Source organism: Haliotis rufescens, unplaced genomic scaffold, assembly GCF_023055435.1.
Source record: "Haliotis rufescens isolate VD_foot unplaced genomic scaffold, xgHalRufe1.0.p SCAF_25, whole genome shotgun sequence".
In the NCBI taxonomy this organism is placed as follows: Eukaryota; Metazoa; Mollusca; class Gastropoda; order Lepetellida; family Haliotidae; genus Haliotis; species Haliotis rufescens.
This window is the reverse complement of record NW_025963946.1, coordinates 4,012,297-4,039,987: the sequence shown is the minus strand read 5'-3', so window position 1 is coordinate 4,039,987 and position 27,691 is coordinate 4,012,297. Positions and strand designations below refer to the sequence as shown.

At 40.7% G+C, this 27,691-nt stretch overlaps 3 protein-coding genes across 3 annotated transcripts; 2 read left to right on the top strand and 1 right to left on the bottom strand.

Annotated features, from left to right (window-relative positions):
* The first annotated feature begins 653 nt into the window (after window positions 1-653).
* Window positions 654-4,037, top strand: LOC125383602. Its single transcript, XM_048402186.1, has 3 exons — window positions 654-1,136; window positions 3,159-3,252; window positions 3,643-4,037. Exons 1-3 carry the CDS (start codon window positions 678-680, stop codon window positions 4,035-4,037), a joined length of 948 nt encoding a protein of 315 aa, XP_048258143.1. The 5' UTR covers window positions 654-677.
* Window positions 4,038-10,133: 6,096 nt separating this feature from the next.
* On the top strand, window positions 10,134-16,344 carry LOC125383636 (serpin B6-like). Its single transcript, XM_048402264.1, has 3 exons — window positions 10,134-10,236; window positions 12,345-13,646; window positions 14,466-16,344. The coding sequence occupies exons 1-3, from the start codon at window positions 10,185-10,187 to the stop codon at window positions 14,588-14,590; spliced, it is 1,479 nt and encodes a 492-aa protein (XP_048258221.1). The 5' UTR covers window positions 10,134-10,184; the 3' UTR covers window positions 14,591-16,344.
* Window positions 16,345-20,155: 3,811 nt separating this feature from the next.
* Window positions 20,156-27,231, bottom strand: LOC124125175. Its single transcript, XM_048402349.1, has 7 exons — window positions 27,103-27,231; window positions 24,645-24,764; window positions 22,976-23,059; window positions 21,953-22,066; window positions 21,037-21,258; window positions 20,372-20,599; window positions 20,156-20,225 (listed from the first exon to the last, which is right to left on the bottom strand). Exons 1-7 carry the CDS (start codon window positions 27,224-27,226, stop codon window positions 20,221-20,223), a joined length of 897 nt encoding a protein of 298 aa, XP_048258306.1. The 5' UTR covers window positions 27,227-27,231; the 3' UTR covers window positions 20,156-20,220.
* Between the last annotated feature and the right edge of the window lie 460 nt (window positions 27,232-27,691).

Genomic DNA, 27,691 nt, shown 5'->3' with positions numbered 1-27,691 from the left:
TTGACAGGTCAATAAAAGAAAAATAATCACGTGTTATCAAAGGCGAATCTGGTATTTCAAACCAACCAGCAGTGAGTCCTGGCACGAACAGCCATACATATGTTATTTTGTTCGTATTTTTGCACAAGCGTGTCTCCATAGTTCCAGGGTGCAGTGTATGCTTTCTTTCCTTTGTTAATATTTCATAGTAATACTGACAATAAAGAGTGAGTGAGTGAGTGAGTTGGGTTTTACGCCGCTTTTAACATTATTCCAGTTATATCACGGCGTGTCAGCTTAATGTGGGAGGTAAGCCCGAAGTGATGCAGGTCTCAGACGTTACCTTTTCGGTGAAACCAACGAGCACGGGTATGGTGCTGACAAACCTAGAAACATAATCGGGGCGAACCGGGATTCGAACCCACAATCATAGGTTTCTGGCGTGCCCAAGGGACGCAACTCTGCACAGCGAATCGCGGCGCCTTAGATGACTGGGCCACCCGTGCCTCCCATACCAGGAAGAAGATAGCGTCGCCCAATTACAATGGCGGTCCCGACAATCGGATTGTACCCAAGCACAATGCGCGAGTGCGCCTGTCGCCTTCATGTCGGCTCAATCAGCAAGCTTGGTTGACCTTTCACCTACATTTCCAGGAAAGCGTAGCTTACCAGGAAGAAGATAGCCTTGCAAGATTAAAATGGCGGTTCTGACCGTGCACACTGAACCTCGCAAGGCAAAATACAAGCTGTGTGATGATGCATCTGGTACGTTGGAAAACTCGGGGACCAGTTGCTGTGTTGTGGAACACCGTCCACACCAAAGGGACGCTACTGCAGGACACTGCGACGGAGACTCACGCAGGGCGAAGCTGTACTTCGGTGTAGCTCTGCTGTTTGTGTCACTGGCGGTCAATATCATGGGCGTAGTGTACTTCTGGAGAGCTGTTCGGCGCGACACGGATGACAGCCCGCGAGCAGAGGCTCTTGTGTCGCTGTTGCACGATGAGGGCACGGTTTGCACGGACTGCGGGTCACTGGGTGTTCAGCCGGGCACTTACAAGTCTGACTTGCACGGGCTTTACGTGCGTCGTGTGACGGGATTATCCTATTTGTGTTGTTTACAAAATGCGGAAGGATTATGGAGACTCGCGTCAGTGGTGAGTAGTGAGTGAGTGAGTATGCTTCTACGCCGCTTTTAGCAATATTCCAGCATTATCACGGCGGGGAACACCAGAAATGGGCTTCACACATTGTACCCATGTCGGGAATCGAACCCGGGTCTTCGGCGTGACGAGCCAACGCTTAACCACTAGGCTACCCGACCGCCCCGTCAGTGGTGAGTGAACACAATCAAGAAAGACTGTGAACGATTCGGGGTGTGTATTTGAAACAGACATATTGCAAGAATGTAATTGGTACGGTTCTATATATTTTTGTTTATATTTGATTGTTTTTGCAAAATGAAAACCTTCAGGAATTTGGAGCGAGACCAGCAATCACGTTTTGTTTACCGGATGTTGCTACACTGGCCTGTAAAAGTTTGAAAATATGTTGAAGTCTGAATTTTGTTTCAATATTGTAAAGTAGTGTAAAGTTTCATGCAAGATCGGAGGGACGGGTGGGCCACTGGTCTGAGGGTCCGGAATTCGCTGTGCAAAGTTGCGTCCCTCGGACACGCCAGAAACCTATGATTGTGGGTTCGAATCCCGGTTCTCCCTGAATACGTTTCAAGGCTTGTCAGCACCATACCCGTGCTGGTGAGTTTCAACGAACTGGTAAATACATAAGACCTGCACCACTTCGGGCTTTCCTCCCACATTAATCTGACACGCCGTGCGGAAACTGGAGTACTGTTAAAAGCGGCGTTAAACCTAACTCACTCACTTACTCATAAAACATCATATTTAAGAAAAATATATTTTTGTCGTAAGAATCAATAACTATCTATATTAACTACTCTGTTTTAAATATATATACATTTGGGTTAATTTTGTATACCAGTAACAATTGTATTATATTGAAGTATTGGTAAGGGTGTCAGAAATAAATAAATACAGAAATGTAGTATGGCGATAAGTTCCTGTATCTTTGGGAGTTGGTATCTTTTCAGTGCGATTAATTACCAACACTAAGAGAAGATTATTTCTGCCTCGTTTTAAAATTATATTACTGTAATGACAACCCAATGTCGGGTAATTCTGACGGTATCCTCTGCTTAAATTCTTGAGGCAACCGTCCCCAGGTCGGAAAATAAAGCTACACATATTGGACAGCTAATCTAAAGGTGAGTGAGTGAGTAAGTATGGTTTTACACCGCTTTCAGCGTTTTTCAGCAATATCACGGCAGTATGCACCAGAAATGGAGGCGAACCCGGGCCTTTGGCGTGACAAGCGAACGCTTTAAACATTAGGCTATATCAGCGTCTCAAATATTATTGAACAAATAGACATTGCATCGTTGTATGGAGAATATTAAAGTAGTTCTTACTTAGTGTGGCATCCATTCAGAAATTACCAGATCGTGATGACAAGTTTACGTATCCAGTTATCACATCGATATCACAACCCACTTTTAATGGGTTTCCAAGATCTGAGAAACATGCACGTGGTGGAAGCAATAGTTTATTTGTCAGTGAAATTACGTTTAATTGTATAATATTAGCTATTATTGCCATCGTCCTCTCTATAAACTGGAAAAATACATTTTTTGTTACTTATAATTGATATTTATGATTCAGAAACTATGATATAAATTTGCGTTTGTAGTGAGTCAGTGAGTATGGTTTTACCCTGCTTTTAGCATTATTCCAGCAATATCAAGCGGGGGACACCAGAAATGGGCTTCATACATTGTGCCCATGTCAGGAATCGAACCCGGGTCTTCGGCGTGACGAGCGAACGCTTTAACCACTAGCCTACCCCACCGCCCCTTGCGTTTGTAAAACAGGTAAACGTCTTCTTGCGTCATAGTTACACGTATAAACACACAGACGTCACTAATGACTTTTATTATTAATATGCATGTTATGGACAATGACTGTGTCTTAATATACATATGTAAATAGGTTTAAGATAATGAACTTGGACTTGGACTAGATTTTAAACGTGTGCGGAAACACGGAACACATTTCCGTAATCGGCCAACTGCAACCAATTATTGAGAATTTTTATCGGTTTAGTTCACGAACAGGCTGTACAAGCACAAACAACCAGGAATTGACGAAGGCACTGGAGCCCATCTTTACCTGGACAGCGATGCCCTGAAGTCTGATTGTACGTACGTTAACATGTTTGGATATCCGTGAATTAGATGATAAACTACCATGTTCAGTTCAGACTATACCCGTTGCCTGTAAATCAAATGCAATACTGATAGGGGGTTTGAAATTGCCCACTTATCGGGAGTGTAAAATAAATTCCAATTTATAATTAGACTCAGTACAAGTTCCGTTTGTTAACTCTTACGACAATCAAGGGTTGATGAAGACCAATTCTAACCTGTATCTTTACAGGTATTCACCACGAGTAAATCTCGGAAGAGCACAATAGTAATTTAGTATAACGTTTTAACTCTTCAGATCGAGTACAATCCAAATTTCATATAAGTCATGTGTATAAGTAGCACATGTTATATTCAATTTCCGTCACTCATTTCATTTGCAGCGCCGTCCTTACAATGGAATCAGGACTACGGCTATGGCTCAGCTTACAAAGGCATCGACATCAAAAGTGATGGACAGAATCTTCACATTACAAAACCTGGCCTATATCACGTCTACTCCTTCTTCACGTTCAAAACTCACCAACCACGTCAACATCCTGACAACGTCTTACATACAATCAGAAGAGACAACGCCCATCTGCCGAATTTGGGGCGCACTGTTCTTCTGGCCAAGAAGACCTTACCGGAAGTCAGCGAGAGGTTCGTCACGAGTTATCTGTCCGCTACAGTCAGACTGAGGCAGGATGATCACGTGTCTGTCACTGTCAGCAACATGTCATATGTCTATCGATATCCGCCATCAAATTTCTTTGGCTTGTACCACGCAGGGGAGTGAACTGCCAGCGGCACTTTAGATTAGGGTGTCGGGTATTTGCAGATCGGCATCTATGATAGTCCTGATTCTGGGTCGCATCTCAGCGCAGCTAATTAGGAAATAAACTTACTGTGTTTTTCAATGTAGGGCTTGGTTACCCGCAGTGTAACCGCGCTAAATTCAATCTCATTAAAATCAGATCTTAGTTCTCGCTGCCGCTAAATAAAGATCTGAGGACATCCCATTACGGGTCACGTCAGACCGACCTTTCGCAAACTCTGACTGACCAATGGAATTACTGACAAGAAGTCGACATTAGCCAATCAGAAGGCAGCTTTCTCGTGCTTTACGGCACAAATTTCAAATTGGCGACTACGCTTCGAAACATATTGTGACAAATTCTCTCTTACAAATTTGAAACCTGAACAAAAGAAAGTTCTAGAATGGCTAATATATGGTCTAGATTGTATAGATTATGTCGTTAAGCCCGTAACTGTCGTTCGGAATACCCTGTTTTAACGTTTTCGAGGCTGCATGATTAGAAATCACATTCCGACCGTCACTTTGATCTAGTAAGCGACGCTCTGATTGGTCGGATGAAAGGTCGTTCTGACGTGAACCCTAATGGGATGTCCCCAGATCTTTGTTTAGCGGTAGCGAGAACTAAGATCTGATTTTAATGACATGGCGCTAAATTGAATTTGGAACCGGTATGTTTATCTCCACTCTGCCATGACTAAATAAAAAGCAAACTCTTTGGTGTTAGACAATATATTGAGTGAAGCGGCATAGGGCAAGTGCTTGAGTGGGTTGTTGATCTGAATTACGGAATCGACGACAACAGCTTGTAAGCAAAATGTGGCGCTGTATATGCTCAAGCAGTTTGTTTACACCGTAATACTTCACTCGAACATATGACAGTCATTGAAAGCATATAAGCACGGCAACTTGGTAAGCTAACACGAGGTGGGCATCCCCAAAGAAAACTAAGCAAGCTTTCCAAGACGTTTCTTCTACACCGCACGTCTCCATTATGACGTAAAGACGATCATTATGACGCAAAGGAAATGACGTCACAGTCGTATGTAGAAAGGCGCCAAATTCCAAGCCCTCTGTTGTCTCCAAAACGTAAATACATTCTCTTTGTAGATTTCTATCGTCTAAATGTATTGTCACACATCCTTTGAATATTGGAGTAACCGAAACTGTGCTTTTTCTACGACTTTCCCTTTCCCACGTTTACAACATCTTTATGATCTTAAAGGAACTTTTCTCTACTATAACCGTATGTATTTTAATATTCCAAGAGGTTGGAGACAAAATATTGATAAAAATATACATTCCTCCTCTAACCTCACAGTATCTCCTTGGATTTATGATCTTCACGTTCTATTAAAGGAACAAAAGTTTTTTTAATAATAAACTGATAGGGAATTCCCTCCCTCTCCCTAAATCTTGTTTGACATGGGAATATCAGCTAGGATGTTCTTTTCCATAGAAACAAATATTCAGTGTATATTGCCATGGGTTAAGGGACACAAAACTCAGGGATTTTCAGTTTAGATTTGTTCATGAAGTAATATTTACTAAACGTGATTTATTAAGAATGAAACTTATTGATAACGATGAGTGTTCTATGTGTCATACTCACAAAGAAAACGTTTTTCGTGTTTATATCGAATGTCATGTTGTTAAGAATTTTTGGGCAGATTTCTGTATTTACTTGGCTCATATTTTGCATAGAAAAATCCATATAACTGACAACGAGCTCCTCTTTGGTACCTCTGATGTATTAAATAACCATTTGATTGAAGCTGCTAAAATAATTATCTTTGTCCAGTGTATAAGGTTGAAAATGTTGACTTTGTCGCTTTTAAGAACACAATAAGAAGTATCTATGACGTTGAATATCATATTGCACGTAGAAGTAACTACTTCTCTGCCTTTAATAGAAAATGGGCTTTGTTAACTCAAACTACAAACTAACTTATTCATTTGATGCTTGCAACATAATACCATAAATACCGCATCTTCTTAATTGTATACATAAATATGTCTTCATCTGTACTATGCTGTGGATTATGCCTTAGGCCTCCTCCGTACCACATCCTTTTGCGAATTACCTTTATACATGAATCTGTACTGTTTTTCGAATACATCTGTATCCTGTGTATATGACTGAAAAAAAAGCATTTTCTAACCTGTAATTGTAAATATAATTATTTAGATATGTCTAGCTTCCGCGGTGATGCGGCCGCCATACCAGTTGTTTCAATCGGAGAGGGTTTATTGTGATTCAATAGCCTCTGAGTGACCAATCAGAATCGAGAAATATCCCAGTTCATGGGGGAATACACGCTTTTTAGATCACTGAGCAACCTGTGTCCAATATATAATTGAGGTTCTTACAACTGCATGTTTGTGAAACAGCTTAAAGCTATTGATCGGAGATTATATATTCTGGAAAATATCTGAATTGTCTATTAAAAATAGTCATGTCACTATATCTACAACTGCTTGTGCAGGACATTAATCAAGTGTTCACGTTTACCTAGGGTACAACCGCCAGTGTAGGTAGTGATGTGATGTGTGCAGTAGGTCACGACAATACGAAGAGCCTTGTGCTAAACTTTGCTAAAGGATGGCTTTTCGTACTGACACTTTTTTCAAAAGCAGGTGACAAGGCAGCATTGCCATAAATACCTAAAGGATTGCAGCTGACTTGTTTGAGGTGGTCTAGTTTTAGAGTGAGGTGAGGTGAAATGGGGTATAACGTCGCGTCCAAGATTATTGCACTTGTATGATGCGATGTGCATGCACGTGTGTGTGTGTTTGTGTGGCTGCTTGTACTAGTCCGGACTGACGCCGAGTTATAGTGCTAGCTCACTGAGATACCATGCCGCAGTTTAACATGAATACCCCACTCAGACACAGTATACTGACTCCGGGCCGACCAGTCCTTGTTTTAGCGCCAGACAGAAGTAACAACAAGTACCATCTTTTAACGTCTTTTAAGGTCGGGGAAGTTTAAAGAACTAGACATTGCCTGTTGATGCCATTCAACTGCAGCTGACAATGTGGCTGCACGTGGTACCGTGTCCAGCGCCGAGTTTGTTTGTTTGTTTATTTAACGCTGCACTCAGCAATAGTCCAGCTATATGACGGCGGTATGTAAATAATCGAGTCTGGACCGTACAATCCAGTGATTGGCAACATGAACCTCGATCCACGCAATTGGGGTCGATGACACCAGCGCCGAGTAACACACCAGGTCCGTTAACATAGCAAGGCTGTTCGCGGAGATTAGCTGGATTATGACTGGATTGTGATTGTGTTTCTTGGTCATCGGCTTGGTTACTGGTGGTCTATGACCCGTGTTTTAAAACTCTATGTGTAATATTGTTATGCTCAAATATTGCTCATAAATTGTTTCACAACTTGTTGTTTAACAACATTTTGCATAACAAAACTAAATTGTAAATATATTAACTTGGTCTCGTCGCTATATGGCTGAAATAATGCCGATGCGACGTTTAATTTTAACTCACTCACTCACTCTTGGTCTTCGGTCCTGCCCTCAATGAAGCACATGTGGCAATCAGTGTCTCCAAGCAGTGAATGTTCGTGGAATAAGATGGTAATGTCACTGTTAACCGTCCAGGGACTCACAGGCAACATGGTTTGTTTTCACTCCATGGAGCCGAGAATGACTATCGAGCTCACAGATTGACTGACCGTAATAATCAATAGCACCTGGAGCATTCACGTGGGGAATGAAATCGACCACAATATAAATGGACATATTATCAATAGTTGTAGTATCAGGAGTTGCAGTCAGAGGAGTGTTTAGAAAGAAGATATATCTCAATGGGCCAGGAACACAAAATTACAAACTCACTCACATAGAAGAAAAATACGCTCACATGGACTATAACTTTTGTTTTACAGTAACACTGCACGGTTTTGGAACTCTTGCCACCAAGAATATTATCTGTGTCATCTTGGCAACTTATACCTGGTGATTCATGTTGGCACTGTTGTGCGTATGTCAATAAAGGTATTTTTTGAAACCTTTTCCCCTGTTATATTCCACACAACAGTCACTGAAGTAATATTGGTATTATAAGGTCACCTCTATGGAATATCACAATATAGACACATTTGATGGATGACACCTTCTTTGTTTACCGTAAAGGGGAGATAATGGTATTATGATCTATACCGAAACGTCGCCTTTACCTTAAATAAAGAAGTTGTTATCCATATATTGTGTCTACTTTTTCATCCGCCAACTTATAAATACTGCCTATCAAACAATGCTGTGGAACGACTGTTTGATGTCCTACATTCATTTCATCATGGGGGCGGTGGGGTAGCCTAGTGGTTAAAGCGTTCGCTCTTCACGCTGAAGACCCGGGTTCGATTCCCGACATGGGTACAATGTGTAAAGCCCATTTATGGTGTCCCCTGCCGTGATATTGCTGGAATATTGCTAAAAACGGCGTAAAACCATACTCACTCACTCACTCATTTCATCGTGGGGCCCCTGCTCTCTGTGCTTATGATGATCAGGAGGTAGTGACTGATTAGACAACATGCTGACCCAGAGAGATTATATCTGGTATCAGAGATATAGCCTTAAAATATCATTCATTCGTTTCCAGTATGATCTTGTCTTTCACCGTCCTCGATTATCGAGGAAATTATCCCTGTTGTCCCAAACGTCATCAGGGGCGGTGGGGTAGTCTAGTTGTTAAAGCATTCGCTCGTCACGCCGAAAACCCAGGTTCGATTCCCCACATGAGTACAATATGTGAACACTCAATTTCAGCAATATTCTAGCAATATCACCACAAAATATCAATATCACCTTTGTATATAAAAGGAAATATCAAACGTAATGATGTCACTGCTACTTTCAAAACTCGCTGGTATTTTCGAGGAATGAATGCTTGATTTATTGTGTCGGCGTGCATCAGGTGCTAGTGAGATTGTATCAACTGTTTCATTCTTCGGGAATGAAGGTTATCCGGATCAGGTGGACATGACACTCTTAAACATTCGTTGATTGAAGTTTGTTGTTGAACGCTGAACTCAGTAATCTTCCACCCGTACATCGTTATAATACATACTAAACGTACTACAGAGATGGCACATAAGAGCGATATTGAAAAACAGAATTAGATAAGAAAATATTTACATAAACACATGTTCGCCTTTGTACTAATCATCAGAGCAGAAAACAGAGTAAACGTTGCAGATAGTGCATAACATTAATGTTATAACAGACTGATACATGATTATTGACATATCATTAACAGTGTCACCTCCACGTTAAGTAATGATGAAGTAAACATACACATATACGTTCTCTTTAAGCACTCTGTTTGTGATCATATCGTAACATGTATCAGATGACATCACGAGAATGGCTCAAGTGACAAGACTGCCCTCGTGAGACATGACATTCGATCTCCCTCTACACACCAGAACTATCACAAGACACATGACCCTCTCTCACTCCCTGGCTGATATCTTGGAACGTATCTCGTGATGCTGAACAAAGTGGTGTGTTTTCGCGAGCCATGTTTAAGGTTCCCCGACAAGTTGTGCGTTCCTTTTGTCTTTCACTTAATTGGTAATATTTACGGCGTGTCCCCGTCCTCATTTATTCACTGGGCATGGTATATTACCGCATCAGATGGGTTTCTTTTCCTAGCCTAGTGGTTAAAGCGTTGGCTCGTCACGCCGGAGACCCGGGTTCGAATCCCGACATGGGTACAATGTGTGAAGCCCATTTCTGGTGTCCCCCGCCGTGATATTGCTGGGATATTGCTAAAAGCGGAGTAAAACCATACTCACTCACTCACTAGCTTCGGTTTTTAAATCAGCATCATTGATTACAATATCAATCGCTGGTCTGAAAGGGCTTCATGTACTTACAGGCCGCTGTCATATATTTGGAATACTGTGATCCGAATATAGCTGTGTTCGGCCTCAAACAACAAGCAAAAACCAAACCCCGTTCGAAACAAGCAAGTCTGCTAGTGACAAACTCATTGTACCGGTTACATTCGCACAAACACTGCAGTGGAGCAGGGGAACATAGGAGCATCCCTTCAAGTGACAGTGCCACTCCTCCGTGCAAGAAACAACATACACGACAGAATGACGTCTGGTTCCATGTTTATCATATGCTCTTGTGCCCTGCTGTTAGCTGGTAAGATACCCTTTATTGCGTGTGTATGTATGTTATATATGTGTATATATGTTTCACTGACTTTGTTATATGTGTTGGATGAAACGTTTCCAAGTACTATTGATGAGTTGTTATATGTGTAGGATGAAACATTTCCAAGTACTATTGATGAGTTGTTATATGTGTAGGATGAAACATTTCCAAGTACTATTGATGAGTTGTTATATGTGTAGGAGTGAGTGAGTGAGTTAAGATTTAACGTCACATCTGTAATATTTCAGCCAAATCGTGACGAGAAGTATATTAATAATACATATTTTAGACAATATAAAAAGCTGTCAACGATGGACAGTAAAATAACTAGAATATCACAGATTAGATTTAAAACTAGTTGAGAATATATAACAGTCACGAGTATTAGTGAACAACACAATATAAAAATGGGCTCGAGATCGTCAGTAACTAAAGGGAGATCACCATACCAGGGACCATGGTCTTACTTACGGTGCCTTTGCTTCCTGTGTGGACCCCAGCAGGATTTATATCATCCCTTCAGTCACTGGCGACAGTGTACCAATTAAGCCAAAGATTAAAAAGACGAATATTCTACGCTTAAAAGCCTGGCATGCAGAAAAATACTTCAAATGTTATTGGACTTACATACCCTCTTAGGGGGGACAATAATTTTACGCTACTGCAACCCCCCTCGAGGGTACAGCCACAAACAATCTAAGTTATGAATTTTGCTCTACCAAAGTTTAAAACAATACAGTAAATACATCAACATTCATGAATAAGGTCTATTTCCTTTGAAAAACATAGTATTAAATGAGAATGAACTTTACTAAAAAGGTCCTTCACGGTTTTTACACTGAAATATTTATCCCTTGTGATGGAAAAAATCAATATCATATATATATGATGAGTTGATATATGTGTTGGATGAAACATTTCCAAGTACTATTGATGAGTTGTTATATGTGTAGGATGAAACATTTCCAAGTACTATTGATGAGTTGTTATATGTGTAGGATGAAACATTTCCAAGTACCATTGATGAGTTGTTATATGTATAGGATGAAACATTTCCAAGTACTATTGATGAGTTGTTATATGTGTAGGATGAAACATTTCCAAGTACCATTGATGAGAGTAAGAACCATCATCCGAGGGGCGTTACCCCGACGTATTTCCCGAGGATCGGGGGTTTTAATCTCATGAAACCTCGAGAGGAAGTGTTTTGTTTTACTTATAAACTAAAATAAAATCTAAAGCAACAATTGCATCTTTCAAACACTCTTTCCATGAACCTTAGGACACGGACGTAAAATATCTCTTGCTGGCAAATGTGTACTTGAAAACGAGATTCTTCAAACATATTGGGCCGTGAAGATCCGGGGTAGAATAGGTCTTCAGCAACCCATGCTTGCCGTAAAAAGTGACTATGCTTGTCGTAAGAGGCGACTAACGGGATCGGGTGGTCAGGCTTGCTGACTTGGTTGATGCATGTCATCGATCCCAATTGCATGGATCGATGCTCATGATATCAATCACTGGATTGTCTGGTCCAGACTCGGTTATTTACAGACCGTCGTGATATAGCTGGAATATTGTTGAGTGCGACGTTAAACAACAAACAAACAAAACAAACAAATGAAACATAGTGTGGTTTATCAGGATATTGTTCGATCACTAGACCACAGATACGCAGGTTGTTGGGAGCCTGACAATTGTGCACAATATGTATGAGGGATTGTCTATCTTGAAAACAATCAATATTCTCTCAGGCGAGTGAGTGAGTGAGTATGGTTTTACGCCGCTTTTAGCAATATTCCAGCAATATCACGCCGACGGACATCAGATATGGGCTATATACATTGTATCCATGTCGGGATTCGAACCCGGGTCTCCGGCGTGACGAGCGGACGTTTTAACCATTAGGCAACCCGACCGCCCCTCTCTCAGGCGAAAGAAACTTTGCAACGATGTACATTGTCGTAGATAAGCATTCATTAGATATTAATTATTTCGACTTGATTGTGATTTTGTACACTATTAATATATAATGTAGACATTGTCGGGATAATGTTTGTTTACTTCACTGAAATATTTTACCAAACATATTACAGTGGTGTATGCTACACTTGAGGCCAATGGCAACCCCGACAGCGAGGCGGCTAAGGAGATGATTAGAGAGAAACGAGGGCTAAGAGGGAACCGTCACCATCGCCACAGGGGACATAGAGGAGGTGAGGATGACGAAAGCAGTGATAGAGATTACAACCTTCAGCATGGTAGGGGAAGACGTCCCGGGCGCAGGGGCAGGCCTGGACGAGGCCGTCGACCTGGTGGGAGACCCGGGAGAAGAGGTCAATGTCGTAGGGTAGGAAGTGCTACAGATTTATCCGACATGCCTCAAAGAACACAGCGACTCATCACAGCGTTGGTTGGTGCGCAGAACAGTTTCACAGTCAACCTCCACAGGGAAATAGGCCAACCTGTTACAGACGTTGTGTACTCTCCGTTTAGCATCCATCAAGCGTTGACCATGACCTACATGGGGGCTAATGGTGATACTGCATATGAAATGAAGAGAACACTCGCTTTACAGGGACTAGGAAGACGTACAGCCCGGGCAGCGAAGAAACTGAACGAAGTCATCAGACAATCTGGCAATGCTACGCTAAAGACGGCGAATGGCATATATGTGAAAGCTGGATTGAACATTGTGGATGATTTCTCAGATAGACTGGATGTATTCTACCAAGCTAATATCTCCTTGTTTGACTGGGAACACCCAGATGGCCCAGAAGGTCCAATTAATGAATGGGTCTCTGCACAGACGAACAATCTCATCCCAGACCTACTGGCCCCTGACACCATCACAGATTTGACAGCTCTGATTCTAGTCAACGCAATCTACTTCAAGGCAACGTGGAAGACACCATTTCCACTACACCTCACAACTCAGCAGATGTTCAGAAAGTCACGTACTGAGCAGGTGCCCGTTCAGATGATGCAAGTAGAAGGGATGTTCAAGGTAGGTACTGTCCCTGGTCAGGGTGCGAGAATATTAGAGTTGGCATACGAAGGTGAGCGCTTCAGTATGCTCGTGTTGCTTCCTGATGACGTCGACAATCTACCCACATTGGAGAACAGTCTGTCGGCAGATATTCTAACCAGCAGGCTGGACACAGTCGTAGCCTCAACCATAAAGGTATTTCTTCCCAGATTCAAACTGGAAACATCAGTGTCGGTAAAAGAATCTTTACAAAACATGGGGATGACCAAGCCATTCATGGAAGGGACAGCAGACTTCACCGGCATCGTCAGCACTGGCCAACTTTACATCTCTGATGTCATTCACAAAGCTGTTGTTGACGTCAACGAAATAGGCAGTGAGGCGGCAGGAGCCACGGCAGTTATTGTTAGTAAGTATTTAATGCAATAAGAGCGACAAACCCACGTGTAAATGGTCACACAAATTTAAAAGCAGAGTCCATTTTACGACTCTGTTTAAAATATAAGTATGTGCTGATTATATAATTTAGTTGCCTTTGCATTTGTTTATGATGATACTATCGGTGGAACGAACTCTTGGCATCATTACTATTGAAGAATGACCTTATTCGGTGAAAATCATTCCAGTGTATCCTGATGTATCTTAATCTCGTGTACTGTATCATAGGCTTAAACATAGCTTTACCATGTTACCACCTTCAGATTTCACGGCTCCAGTACGTCAGTGCTTTACAAGACATGCAGAGCAATATTCACAATTTCACTCTTGTACAGGTTTAACTATATTCCTACACCATCCATTTGTGACGTTCTGCTCGAAAATATTTGTATGTTCTCTACTCAGTTGGTTAAGGCGTCACAAATATCACTAACACCATACATGTGGGTCTGATCCCAGATTCGCCCAAGTTATTGTTGGTTCGTCATAAGGCCCAGTACAGTCACCGAAACACGGCAAACTTAAGAAACACAACTATGATACGCGTATCAAAAAACACCGAAAATAATTTCGTGTTAGGCCACCATCAAACATGGGTAAATACTTTCTTTTGCTCAAATGTTTAGTTGCCGCTAATCACCGCTCACTTGTTATTCCAAAAAAGTGTATGGATTTTGTTGGAGACAGAATATTTTTCATGAACTGTCTTAAGACATGCTTTTCATTTCAGTGACATGTCGTGCCGAAAGCATCAGTTAGAAAGTCTACCATTTTTAATTATTTACTCTAGATATCGAATCCGCCAGTCTCCACCCACCACCTGAGATTCGCTGTGATCATCCGTTCCTGTTCATCATCAGAGACAACGTCTCCAAAGCCAACCTCTTCATCGGCAAGTTCTCCGGTGGAGCTTAGGCGTGCAATATTCCATGTCTCCTGAACTGATGTTGAACGACTCATTAGACTGGCCTATCAAAGAAACCCGCAGAGACTCTGGACTCATTCAAACTCTGGAATGTGTACACACACATAAAAAAATGTATACATTGTCAACGGTACCAAAACAGTAAATCATTCCATTCAAAAGGTACCGGGTTTTAATCATGATGATGTGTATTTTATTGAGATTGTGTCTTGTGTGTCATTTGAGTAGACACTTCTATTTGATGGGTGTACATATTCCACAGTTTGGTTTCTCTCTGCTGTTTTCTTTGGCAGACCTCTTCGAATCACACTTCAACTGGGGAAGTACAGGGAGTCCAATTCGAAGATTGTGTCGTACATCAGACTACCTATTGGAAGTTACATTTTTTGTTTTACTTGAACTCCTGAAGTTACAAATTAAAAATATCTGAATATATACTCTTCAAAAAAAGAAACGCAAAGCCAGATGTGTATGAGGTATTTATACGATGAACCGTACAAGGTATTGAGCCAAAATGTTGTGGAGAGAACGCTTGGTGATTGTAGTCATCTCTGTTATCGGTGCGTAGGAAAAAGTCCAAGGTGAAAGCCAGCTACCATCAATAACGCGTAATTCCCCTGCCTGCAAGCAGCCTATGATGTGGTTTCTTTGCACTTCTGTTAATATCGGGATGTTGTTTGAACCGCCACTGTTCGATTGACGCAGAAGCCAGGCAATCACAAACCCTGCACTTTAATCCCTTTTATAATGCCGATGCACGTGCAGCTCCATGGCCCTTTTGTTGATGCCCTGGGTGCGTTTTTCCGAATCGTACGTGTTTCCCGACTAATGGTTTGAATGTCCTTGTAATCATTTTGATCCGGGAAATTTGTCACTGATACTATAACACATTCAACTACTTCATTACGAACCTCATCGTCAGCTAAGTGTGGCGTCAAACAACAAACAAACAAAGAAAACAAATATTACCCGTCCAACTCAAAATTGACGCAAGCTTCGCTGAAACGATCTCCTGGACAGCGATAGGCCCTTGCTGGACCAAACAAGACGTACCTGACGGTTATGTGGAAGCAAAACTGGGCATATCACTGGATGTTGTGCTCTCTTGTTGCCTACAGTTCTTCCACTAAATCGCCTGAAGCCAGGTATTGCCTATGCTGTTAATGTGGTAAATTTGTATTGCTTCTGCAGATGAACCAACCGAATATGCTTGTATTGTTCATGATCAGGTGGTGACATATGTGGGCGAAAGGTCCGTGGCAAGTCATGAGTGTTGCTGTAGATAACGTCTCGGAAGAGATAATATTGTGTCACATTATATTTTACATAAAGGGGATACTGTCATATAGAGGTGAGGTGAAATTGGGTTTAACGTCACGTCCAAGATTTTTGCACTTATATAGCGAAGTGCATGTACGTGTCTGGGTGTGGCTGCTGGTGCTGGTCGGGACTGAAGCCGATTTATAGTGCTAGCCCACTGAGATACCATGCCATACCCCACACAGACACAGTATACTGACTCCGAGCCGACCAGTCCTTGTTGAGCCCTTAATGCCGAGCGCCAGGGTAAAAACAAGTACCATCTTTTAACGTCTTTTGGTATGACACGGCCGGCGATCGAACCCCGGACCTTCCGCCCTACCCCATTGATAGAGGAAAAGTAACAAATTTCTGGAATAGATTATTTCATACCTCTGTAAATGTTGAACCACGCCTAAGTGAACAATAAAATAATTATACATGATATGACTGGTATCCATTCATTTCGTCCATATCGTTTCCTAGACAGCAAGGGGACACATATGCAAGTGAAGACTACATGCGCCTTAAAGACCCGTGAAGTTCAGCAACCCATGCTTGCCGTAAAGGGCAACTATGCTTGTCGTAAGAAGTGACAAACGGATCGGGTGGTAAGGATTGCTGACTTGGTTGATGTATGTCATTGTTTCCCAATTGCACACGTGGGTGCCGTGAAGATCCGGGATAGAATAGGTCTTCAGCAACCCATGCTTGCCGTAAAAGGCCACTATGCTTGTCGTAAGAGGCGACTAACGGATCGGGTGGTCAGGCTCGCTGACTTGTCATTTACTGGCTTTTCTGGTCGAGACACGACTATATACAGACAGCCGTCATAAACATGTATCTTAAACCTACAGGTAATGTGATGTTGTCCCATACTGCATTGTCTCGAGGAGACATTTTGGGACATCTCTATTAAACGGCAACACGAAAGTACGTCACATACCGAAAACACGATCTCAAATGTTGTACTGTCTATGCCTACTTTGTTGTTGTTAAGGGGCAAAGTTAAAGTTGCGTCCCTTCGGCACGCCAGAAACCTATGATTGTGGGTTCGAATCCCGGTTCGCTCCGATTATGTTTCTAGGTTTGTCAGCACCATACCCGTGCTCGTTGGTTTCACCGAAGTGGTAAACGTCTGAAACCTGCATCACTTCGGGCTTTCATCCCACATTAAGCTGACACGCCGTGATATAACTGGAATAATGTTAAAAGCGGCGTACAACCCAACTCACTCACTCACTTGTTGTTAAATATAACGTTGTATTCATGAACAAACTGTATATGTATCAACTTGGTCTTGTCGTCGCTTTATGGCTGAAATAATGACAATGCGACGTTAAATTTAACCCACTCACTTACTGTTGTGACTGCCTCCACGGTCTAGAGGTAGAGCGCCCGCCCAGTGACCCGAACCTCCGGGGTTCGATACCCGGCCGCGTCATACCAATTGACGTTAAAAGACTTGTTACTCGCCTTGCGCTCGGAATTATTAGGCTCAAACAAGGTCTGGTCAGCTCGGAGTCAGTATACTGTGTAAACGTGCAATAACCTTGGAGGCAAGGTTAAACCCAATTTCAATCCCGTGTTTCAAAAGATAAAATCTATTCTAAGTAATTTGTACATATATACACATATTTGCGGTTTACCGTAACAGTGGGGATATTGGATTGAGTGAATTAAGAACATTTGATAAGAATGGAGAGAATGAGAGAGGAGAAGGAAGAAGAAGAAGAAGAAGAAGTACGCAGCTACTTCCAGACATTCCTTGACATCCAGTAACTGTTACAATCTAAAACTACCATCAAACGAAAGCGTGAAAAGGAATCATGAATATATTTGAACTGATGCTTGCTCATGTAAATTTATCTGTTAAGCCCATGCCGACTGCATTAAAAACTAGTGTTTTTGAGCGAGTGAGCAATTTGGTGTCCACCAACACGAGATAAGAGCCACGAGTGAGTGTGTGAGTAAGTATGGTTTTACACCTCCATTTGCAATATTCCATCAATATCACGACGGCGACGCCCGGGCCTTCGACAGGAGGAGCGAATTCTTTGACCAATTTGATACCCAACCTACAGTTAAGAAACATTTTTCTTACATTTAAGAAAAGGGAAAAGTTCTTAACCAATGATTAATATGAACACGTATTAAGAGGAAACCACATGTATTTGGGTTGATACTCACTACATATTTAATAATGGCTTTCAGTAATGCAGTCCCCAGTGGTCGGGTGAAATAGACGCTTTGTAAACAAGAACTGATGCTTCTTGTAGGATTTACTTTTCTGCTCTACTTTTCAAACTGTATTGCTCATATATACACTGTTAACAGAATTGATGTACCTATCTCCTGTGACAAACTCTTTTGTACTTTAAGTACTGATACTTTCCAAAGCTTCATTGTTTATTTATGCACTGTAAACAATTCCATATAAAGTAATCGGTTGGGACAAACCCCTGTGGACAAGAAATGATCTTTTTAGTATGATCTGCTCTATATTTTTACTATTGTTAGTTTTATATACTCTGTTATCATCTGGTGCTCTATCGTTACAATGGATACCGATTAATGAATAATGTAAAATGGGCCGGTGGCCCCCTTACGAAATAAAGTCATTCATTCATTCGTTAAGAAACAAGTAACAGAAACAAAACGTTTACACATTAGTTTTTGTCTTCCTTTGCACTCCATTTCATGGATATTTTCAATATCTCAAGATATACAGATGCAGAATTTGTTACGTCACTGTAGCACATCTCGAAATTAAGTCAACAGTTAAAAATGTCTACAAAAACATCCACTTCTCCTCAGGGGCTGACAGTTTGATATTAGGCAATGGAAACGGCCTGAGATTTATTAATGAAAACTTGGAGTTTAAATATAACTAGTTTAAAGAACACCTTGCAGCAATGGCATCATTTTTACAGACAAGTTCTTTATATTTCAGCTGCCTGAAGCATAACTGTTTTTTCAAGCATTTTCTGAAATAATAGTTTATGGTCAGATAGAAAAAAAATGAACTGTTATATATGGAACAAGCAATACCATTTCAACCAAATGCAGTAATGTATTAATCAATGTAGTATGTCATATTGTAAAACAATCAAACACACTGTTCAATTCACACAAGGTTTCAACTATATGGTGTTGACCTTCCATAGTTAGGTGCCTTTCTAAAACTAAAACTTCTATGTCCTCAGTTACATGTCCTTAGTTACATGTCCTTAGTTGCATATGTCCTTAGTTACATATGTCCTTAGTTATCGTCCACAGCAATGAAGTTGTATGCGCCATCATGATGCCTAGAAGAAAAGAAAATGTGCCATTTCCTATTATGTATCACATGCCATTTCACTGCAGTTGAGACCGCCTCCGTGGTCTGGTGGTAAAGCGTCCGCCCCAAGTGCGGAGGTTCCGAGGTTCGATCCCCGACCGCATCATACCAAAAGACGTAAAAAATAGTACTTATTGTTACCCTGTCTGGCGCTCGGCATTAAGGGGCTAAAGCAAGGACTGGTCGACTCGGAGTCAGTATACTGGGGGTATTCATGTTAAACTGCGGCAGGGTATCTCAGTGAGCTAGCACTATAAATCGGCATCAGTCCCGACTAGTACAGGCAGCCAAACAAGCACACACATGTACATGCACGTCGCTTTATAAGTGCAATAATCTTGGACACGACGTTAAACCGCACTCACCTCACCTCACCTCATTGCGGTTGATGAAATATGTTTCTTGCAAATGTTCACAATATAAACTAAATAGAATATATACCCATGTGACCTAGATGATGATGTTTAGGCAACGAGCAATCACTTGATCGGATGACGTGACTCTGATTCTGAGTTGGAGATGTCACGTTCCTAGAGACGAAGATTGGCGAATGTAATTATAAGGGCATGGTCACAATATCAAACGTCACTATTCTAAATATCACCAAAGAACAGAACATGAATGTTGCGAGGCACATGGACATTCATGTGGGAACAAGATGATAAATTTTAGTTTCAATTACAAGGTAACGTTTGAGTTGAAAATGTTTCAGGACGATGGGCGACGAAAAACGAGACAAAGGCACTTTTAGTCAGGTCATCAAGAACTGCGTTCAGAGAAACTGAATAGAAAATATGTTAACTATTAACAGTTCTTGCTAGTTTCCTACTTGGTACGGCTGATGAAACAATAATATCCACTGGTCACACAACCTAACCATTCGTTCCTTGAATAATGGAATAACAGGACACAGGACCTCAATAGACTTTTTATTACATCAGATTATGTGACACTTTTTTGAATGTCGCCACAGCTTGGTAGTTAACCTGAAAGGAAACAAGTTTGGATGATATGTATTTCTGATATCACATCAATATACATTTACAGCACAGCTTTGTGTGTGGCCTCATTTACATGATTCAAATGTTTGTACAAAGAACAATATAAGTGACGGGTTGTTTACAATTCCTACCTTTGGCGAGCTTTCCACGGACCTCAACTTCGCAGACTGTGAAAATTTCCTCTCTTGGTGGAATGTAACGCAACAACACAAATCGACCCGTTGTCGAAGGTTTGCAGGTCAGAACTTCAGGTCTTGATAGTTTCCCTTTCTTTTGTGCACATGTCATCGGCTGAGAACTTTTGTTCTCCATGGGGTTTTCTTTATAAACTAGTATTTCCAGGTCACGGAATCTGTAAACTGATATAAAAATACAATACAATATCATATCATTATCAATATCAGGAACTAATACATAAAGGCCAAAACAAGATCGTGTACCCTCGTGGTTAACTCGTTCGCTCGTCACGCCGAAGACCTGGGTTCGATTCCCGACATGGGTACAATGTGTGAAGCCCATTTCCCGCAGTGGTATTGCTGGAATATTGCTAAAGGCGACGTAAAACCATACTCACTCACTCACTCACTCAAAACAAGATCAAAGTTCACTATTGCACGAAAAGAAACAAAAAGTGTGTTGCATGCGGCTACTAATTGATAATTAATAGGCTTTCGAATAATAGCAGTTCTGGCGGACATATTGAAAATCAGATTTAAACCACTTGATTTATTCTGCATGTATCGTTTCCTATAGCATGTTACATAAATATAAATAGGTGTTTATTTCAAGCACATACTGCAACCGTCCGTCCGTCTGTAAAGGGTGACGTTATGTACATCATAGATATCCTGCAAGTCAACCATCCACCAAGGTCTCAACACAGATTGAGCAGAAGTAAAACAGTGACCTCCTCTGCGATTGCCGCCCTTGTCACCATCAACCACGTGGTTAGGATCTGAATACTTGTCATAGTTTGTACATCCGTATGCTGGTTTTCTTAAGGCCAGATTGCCTAAGTCTTTGTGACAAAATACATAATATATAATTAAAACAGTGCTTACATGAGGCATGACATCTTACAAAAACAAAGTTTACATGCAAGTTGTTTCAGTTTGACCGAGTGGGCTTTGCTTGACGTGCCTGTAAACATTATTACAGTGTTACACAGGGTATCAGTTTGACTTGGGTTGAATGTAATGCATGGTGTATGTCTTAGACAATTACCGCAGGGGTGAAACCCCTGAGCAGCCATACGTTGCCGATAAACAGGGTACATAATCAGGCCGAGTATGGAATCCAACCTCATGATCTACAGTCTGCGGTACGCCTATAATCGCAGACCCGTGAAGATCCGGCGTAGAATAGGTCTTCAGCAACCGGTGCTTGCCGTAAAGGCGACTTTGCTTGTCATAAGAGGCGACTAAAGAGATTGGGTGGTCGGGCTCGCTGACTTGCTTGAAGCATTTCATCGATCCCAATTACGTGAATCGTGCTCATGATATTAATCACTGGACTGTCTGGTTCAGACTCGATTATTTACAGACCGCCGCCATATAGCTGGAATATTGCTTAGTCCAGCGTAAAACAACAAACCAACCAACCTAAAATCACAAGGTAACTGCCTCTCTCTCTACACACAAACGCAAACACACACTCACAGATACAAGAAATGTTTTCTTTCAGAGCAATCAGCTTCAGCAAACGAATTTTACCTATTTTCAGAGCCCTCATGGCTCTGTCGACCTTAGAGGAGATGTCTTGAAGCTTTGTCTCTGTTTCTTTTTGTCGCAACCCAAAGGACGTCAGCTCTGACTTTATCTCTGAGACTGAAGGTCAATATATGCTATGAGTTTATGCACCACGTTCAAATGTGAAACATAATGTTGATTCTGTCCTGCTATGTTCAGTAAAGTTATTACGTATTTTAGATTTAAGCCTGTCAAAACAATACGCCATAACTTTGAGCCGTGGATAACTGAGCATTTTTATTGACATAGGGCCCAAACATTTGCAGATATAAACTTTAATGCATATACAGTTGACATATTCCAGAATGAAAGATGGGACATGTTTCTACACATAAAGAACAGAGAAGAATGTAAACAGCATTTAGAAAAAAAACACATGCATGATGTTATTTTTAAAAATAATGTCATTGATTCTTTTTGCAGAACTTTAAGCCAAATAGAATTGACGGATAATCCAGACTTGTATTCTCTTGCATTGACATTTTATTCTGTATACCCTAATAAATTCTTCCAAAATAGAAGGTTGTTCTTATCAACTATGATACATGAGAAGATATTGAAAATCTCATCTTTCTTTCTACATGAAATATATCAACACGAGTTGATAAAAAATTGTAATCGATTGGTGTTGATAATTTTCATATCAAAAGAAACATGTCAGATCATCCACAAATCATTCTTCAAACTATTTAGTTTGTAAAATAAAACAACCACAACTTCAGTGGCAGAGAGATCAAAATGGTAGCTTACGTCACAATAGTCTCAAAACAGTGTGATGCATTTTCATTGTAGCAATAACAACGTTTTGGGGACATTGAGTTCGAAAGTGGACTGATTACACTCCTAAACACATTTCATCCACATTTCACAGTTACAAAAATAGGCAAAGTAAGAAACATTGGCATAATATGGTCGACAAAAAAGGACGAAAATAGGTATTTTGTGATCTGTAGTTCTGTTGTAAGGTTGCATGATCAACATCCTTACCTGCTTTTCCTCCACTATTTCCTTCCATGTGATGTATTTTCTCCATGAGCTTGTTGACTGTTTTTTGTACCGCCTCCACTTTACCTCACATGGCAACGATATGAATACAACTGTTAATATGATCTGCATTGAACAGCCCAAAAGTATAAAAGTGACACAAACACTGAATCGACATTAATTTCATCTTTGTGGTTCAAAACATTAAACAGATTCAGGATAAACATTTATTCATTTTTCTGTGTATCTCAGTGAATGATACAGAAGGGGACTCCATAGGGAGTCGCGACACGTGAACCTTGATTCTCAAATCAGAGTGGCGGCTTCTAAATTCTCAAATACGAACCAGCAAAACAGATTATGTCGTAAACACGTCAAAGCGTGGAGAATATATTACAACGGAATAACACCCGAGCGTTTCTCTGCAACAAAAATGTTATTTACTCTGTTTGTTTTGTTGGGGTTTCTTCTTCTTTAGATCTCAATTCCAAAAAAGAACCCCACGCATCCTTCAAAATTTAAAATTAGAGTAACAGCTTTACTTGCAAAGACCGGTGAGAAATATTTTCAAATAGTCAATGCTACCAGAGAATTGTAAATGACAAGGAAACATTAAGTCCTGAGAAATGATTCCTGTAAAAGCAAAACCAAATGTAAAAAAATATAATAGGGGACAGGGTGGCTAATTCGTCTAAGATGCCAGATTAACTTGATTTGTTTGTTTGTTCTTTAACGCTGCACTCAGCAAATTACAACTCTATGACGCGGGTCTGTAAATAATCAAGGAAATAATCAGACAATCGAGTGATTGATATCATGAGCATTGATTCACTCAATCGGGATACGATGACATGTATCAACCAAGTCAGCAAGCCTTACCATCCGATCCCCTTAGTCGCCTCTTACGACAAGCATAGTCGCCTTTTATGGCAAGCATGGGTTGCTGATGACCTTTTCTATCCCGGATCTTCACGGGTCGATTTACGCATGAAGAGATATGGCATTTAAGGAACCTATTGTCATAAATTCCAGGATTAACCCTGATCATCATCCTCTTGATTGTCAGTACTATACCATTGCTTGTGGATTTTACAAAAACGAAATACTTAAGTATTCCTACTATAAAAATGGCAATGCTTTCATATTGCTGACATATTTTACTGTGCAAAGTGGTGTCAACCCCAATTAATTCCTCTGCTCCGACTTCGAATTCGAATACACGTGGCTCGGATACGTTATGCATACAGACAAAAACGCAACGGCGAGTATGGGTTGCTAAAGACCAATTATACCCCGGAATCTTGACGGGTCCTTGATCACTGAATCGCAATCAGATAGTTTTTATGTATGTTTGTTATCACGGTTTTCCACTTCGATGTAAACGGGTTCCAACGTTATTTACGTGTATTGAAAACAAATCGAATTTATATTTTGGACACTTATTTGGTCCAGTTAAAGAAACTTCAGGTGAACCCTGAGCGAACGTCAACCGCCACATCTAAGTGAATGATCTGTGGGTTCAGGAGTCAATAGGCAGCCAGGCTTATGAAACGATTTAGCTGCAATCCTTTACCACCGTGATTCGGAAATGTCGGTACAGATTCAAGGGTTACACTGAACCACATAATATGCTGTTCTGGTCTTGTCTTCGTTGCGAGAATTACGTGTGTACCTTCCTCTCCCTTGGTACCAGATTTAATACTTTGCATCTGCTCCAGGATCTTGTCAAACTTCTCATCAGTTTCTTCTTGTCGGGATTTCACAGAAGCAAGGTCTGACTTGACCTCGGAAACTGGAAACACAGATTCCGTGCAGCTTATCATGTTATCCATAACCAGACATATTATTCAATGCTATATTGTACAGATGGGTTATCCGATAGTTGAAATGTCTGTTGAGCCTGACCACCCGATCCTGTTAGTCGCCTCTTAGACAAGCATAGTCGGCCTACTAAGGACACTTAATATGGTAAGGTGTTATTGCAACAAATGGGGCTCAGACGTTAACCTAGATAAGTCATGCATTGTTTTCAAATATGGTGGATAGCTAGATGCGTCAAGCATTGTTTTCAAATATGTTGGATACCTAGAGAGGTTATGCACTGTTTTCAAATATGGCGGATACCTTAGAAAAGGTGGTGGGTGGTTTGTTGTTTAACGCTGTACTCAGCAATATTCCAGCTATATGACGGCGAGTTACGACGTAAATTGTAATTAAAAGGTAAATTGTAATACTTGCAGCAAATTGTAATAATTTTGACGTAAATTGTAAAATTACAATTTACGTTGTCTTTAAAATTTACGTAAAAATTATTACAATTTGCTGCAAGTTTAACAATTTACTGTTTTATTACAATTTACGTCATAACAGGCCGGTCTGTAAATAATCGAGTCTGGACTAGACAATCCAAGTCAGCGAGCCTGACCACATGATCCCGTTAGTCACCTTTTACGACAAGCATAGTCACCTTTTACGGCAAGCATGGTTTGCTAAAGACCTATTCTACCCCGGAATCTTCACGGGTCCCTTAGAAAAGGTACAGACAAATGGACTTATAATGGTTAATATATGAAAGTAGTATTTCACTACAAAATATTGAAGTATTGCCTTGACATCAAGATGATGTCCACAAGCGTGTGAGCAGGGGAGGCCCCCACGACTATATTTTAAAGATTATTCATAGATTTCTCTCAAAGTAGGATACACACAATGCCATTTAGAAAGTGGTCAAATGAAACACATGTTATATTTGGGATAACACTTTCTGAGTAAAGTACAGATTCTCGTACTTTGTTTAAGTTGAGTCCCGTCCGGGATTCGAACCCACACTGCCAGGGTAAGGCACCTATGCTAGGACACTAAGGAGCACATAAAGTATGTGATCTAAACTACCAGTTGCGTCAGTGGCTGAGTGGGTTAGATCGCTGACTTTGAGTTAAGCCAATTTTTGGATTCATGTGATGCCATGGGAATCACAGGTTAAAGTGGAGCTCGTCTTTAAGAAACTAACCCTTGAACGACACTTATAAACAGGAATTAGTTTCACATTTATTGCTCTTCCAGGAGCTGTGTGGTGTTATGTCACAAACAAAGCTAAAATTAGGTAATATATATTTAAAATACAGATTACTCAGATCATACATGTATAGACGAGTAACAATGTTTGGTGTCATTGCCATATAATTCTGAAACAGTGTTTCAATAAGCATTCTCGGTCAATGGAATGGGTCCGATATGCATCCACCAGCTTCACAAGTTCACGTGACTGACAAATTACACAACACAACATATCGATATTCGGAACACTTGTCTTAGCGAGTGAGTCGCTTTAGCAAAATCTTACCCATAAAGGTCCAAGACAAATATACTTTAAAAAATATGTTAATTTGTTTTGAGATGGGATTGGAGTAGTGCTCATGGTGTCACTTATATATATATAGCGACGTGCAATAAACGAATGCTGTTTCACACATAACTGCAGGTTTCGTCAAAGGACCAATTACTTCGCGATATTGTAAATGTATGTGCTCGCAACCTTTGGTAAAAGATCATACAGAATTGCTTCGTCATTATAACATTCCATTTGCATCTGCAAAGTGCACAATAATGCCAAAGATTATTGACGATATACCACGCATTCAGGAAGTGCACGCTCCTCAGTTTAAAACTGACTGACTGACTGACTGAGTATGGTTTTACGCCGCTTTGAGCAATATTCCAGCAATATCACGGCGGGGGACACCAGAAATGGGCTTCACACATTGTACCCATGTCAGGAATCGAACCCGGGTCTTCGGCGTGACGAGCGAACGCTTTAACCACTAGGCTACCCGACCGCCCCCCCTCAGTTTAAAAGCAAATGTTTAGGAGTTTGTTTATAATTAATTTGCAATTTGATACTGTTCTTCAATGTTACTCAAATTCAAATTGCAGTCCTGATTGTAAAACTGGTTGTACGAACTATACTGAAATTGCTTGCTCGGTTTTCACTTTAGAAAGAATAACCCTAACATCTTATGTTCAATATTTATATACGGAGGGATTGTTCGGAATGCGGTTAATAGTACAATCGTTGCTGTCCGAAAGTAACGGGAAAAGGCGAGTATACACGAAGGTAAGGGATTTGTTACCTTCTTTGTTAGAGTTGATTCCACCAGGTGAGGAGAATGAAGGCACAACGAAGCTTGAAGCTGATTTTCCTATTTCAAACCCAGAAGCCACAGAAATGGCCCCAAGAATAAAAATACTGATCATTGTTGCCAATTACCTCCGAAGTATGAAGTCAGGTCATGCGTTATCTCAAACTATATACGTGAAATACCGATCGTAATCTGAATACTTTTCCACACAACAACGTCAGTGTATAAATAATTAATGCACTGAAAGACAATGTTATCCTTTTCTCTCCTGAGAAGTTTCACTTAAGAATGTGAACTTAATTCTGAACACAATCAAAGGCAACACAAATGAAACACATTGTTGTTGAAGGGTACAACCAAAACAGAACACATACCGTTGTTTTTCATATTTAGCTCACCTTACTCATGTCCGTCTTTTTCGTCTGCATACATCTTTCGACTCAGAAACGACTGGACAAATAAAGTGCAGCGTCCTCAGATGGACAGTTTCAAAGGATATCTTTAAATCAAACGACATCTGAAGAATATTTTAGAGAATTGTCAAAAAGAGAAAGTTTAAAAACGGAACATATGTATTAAG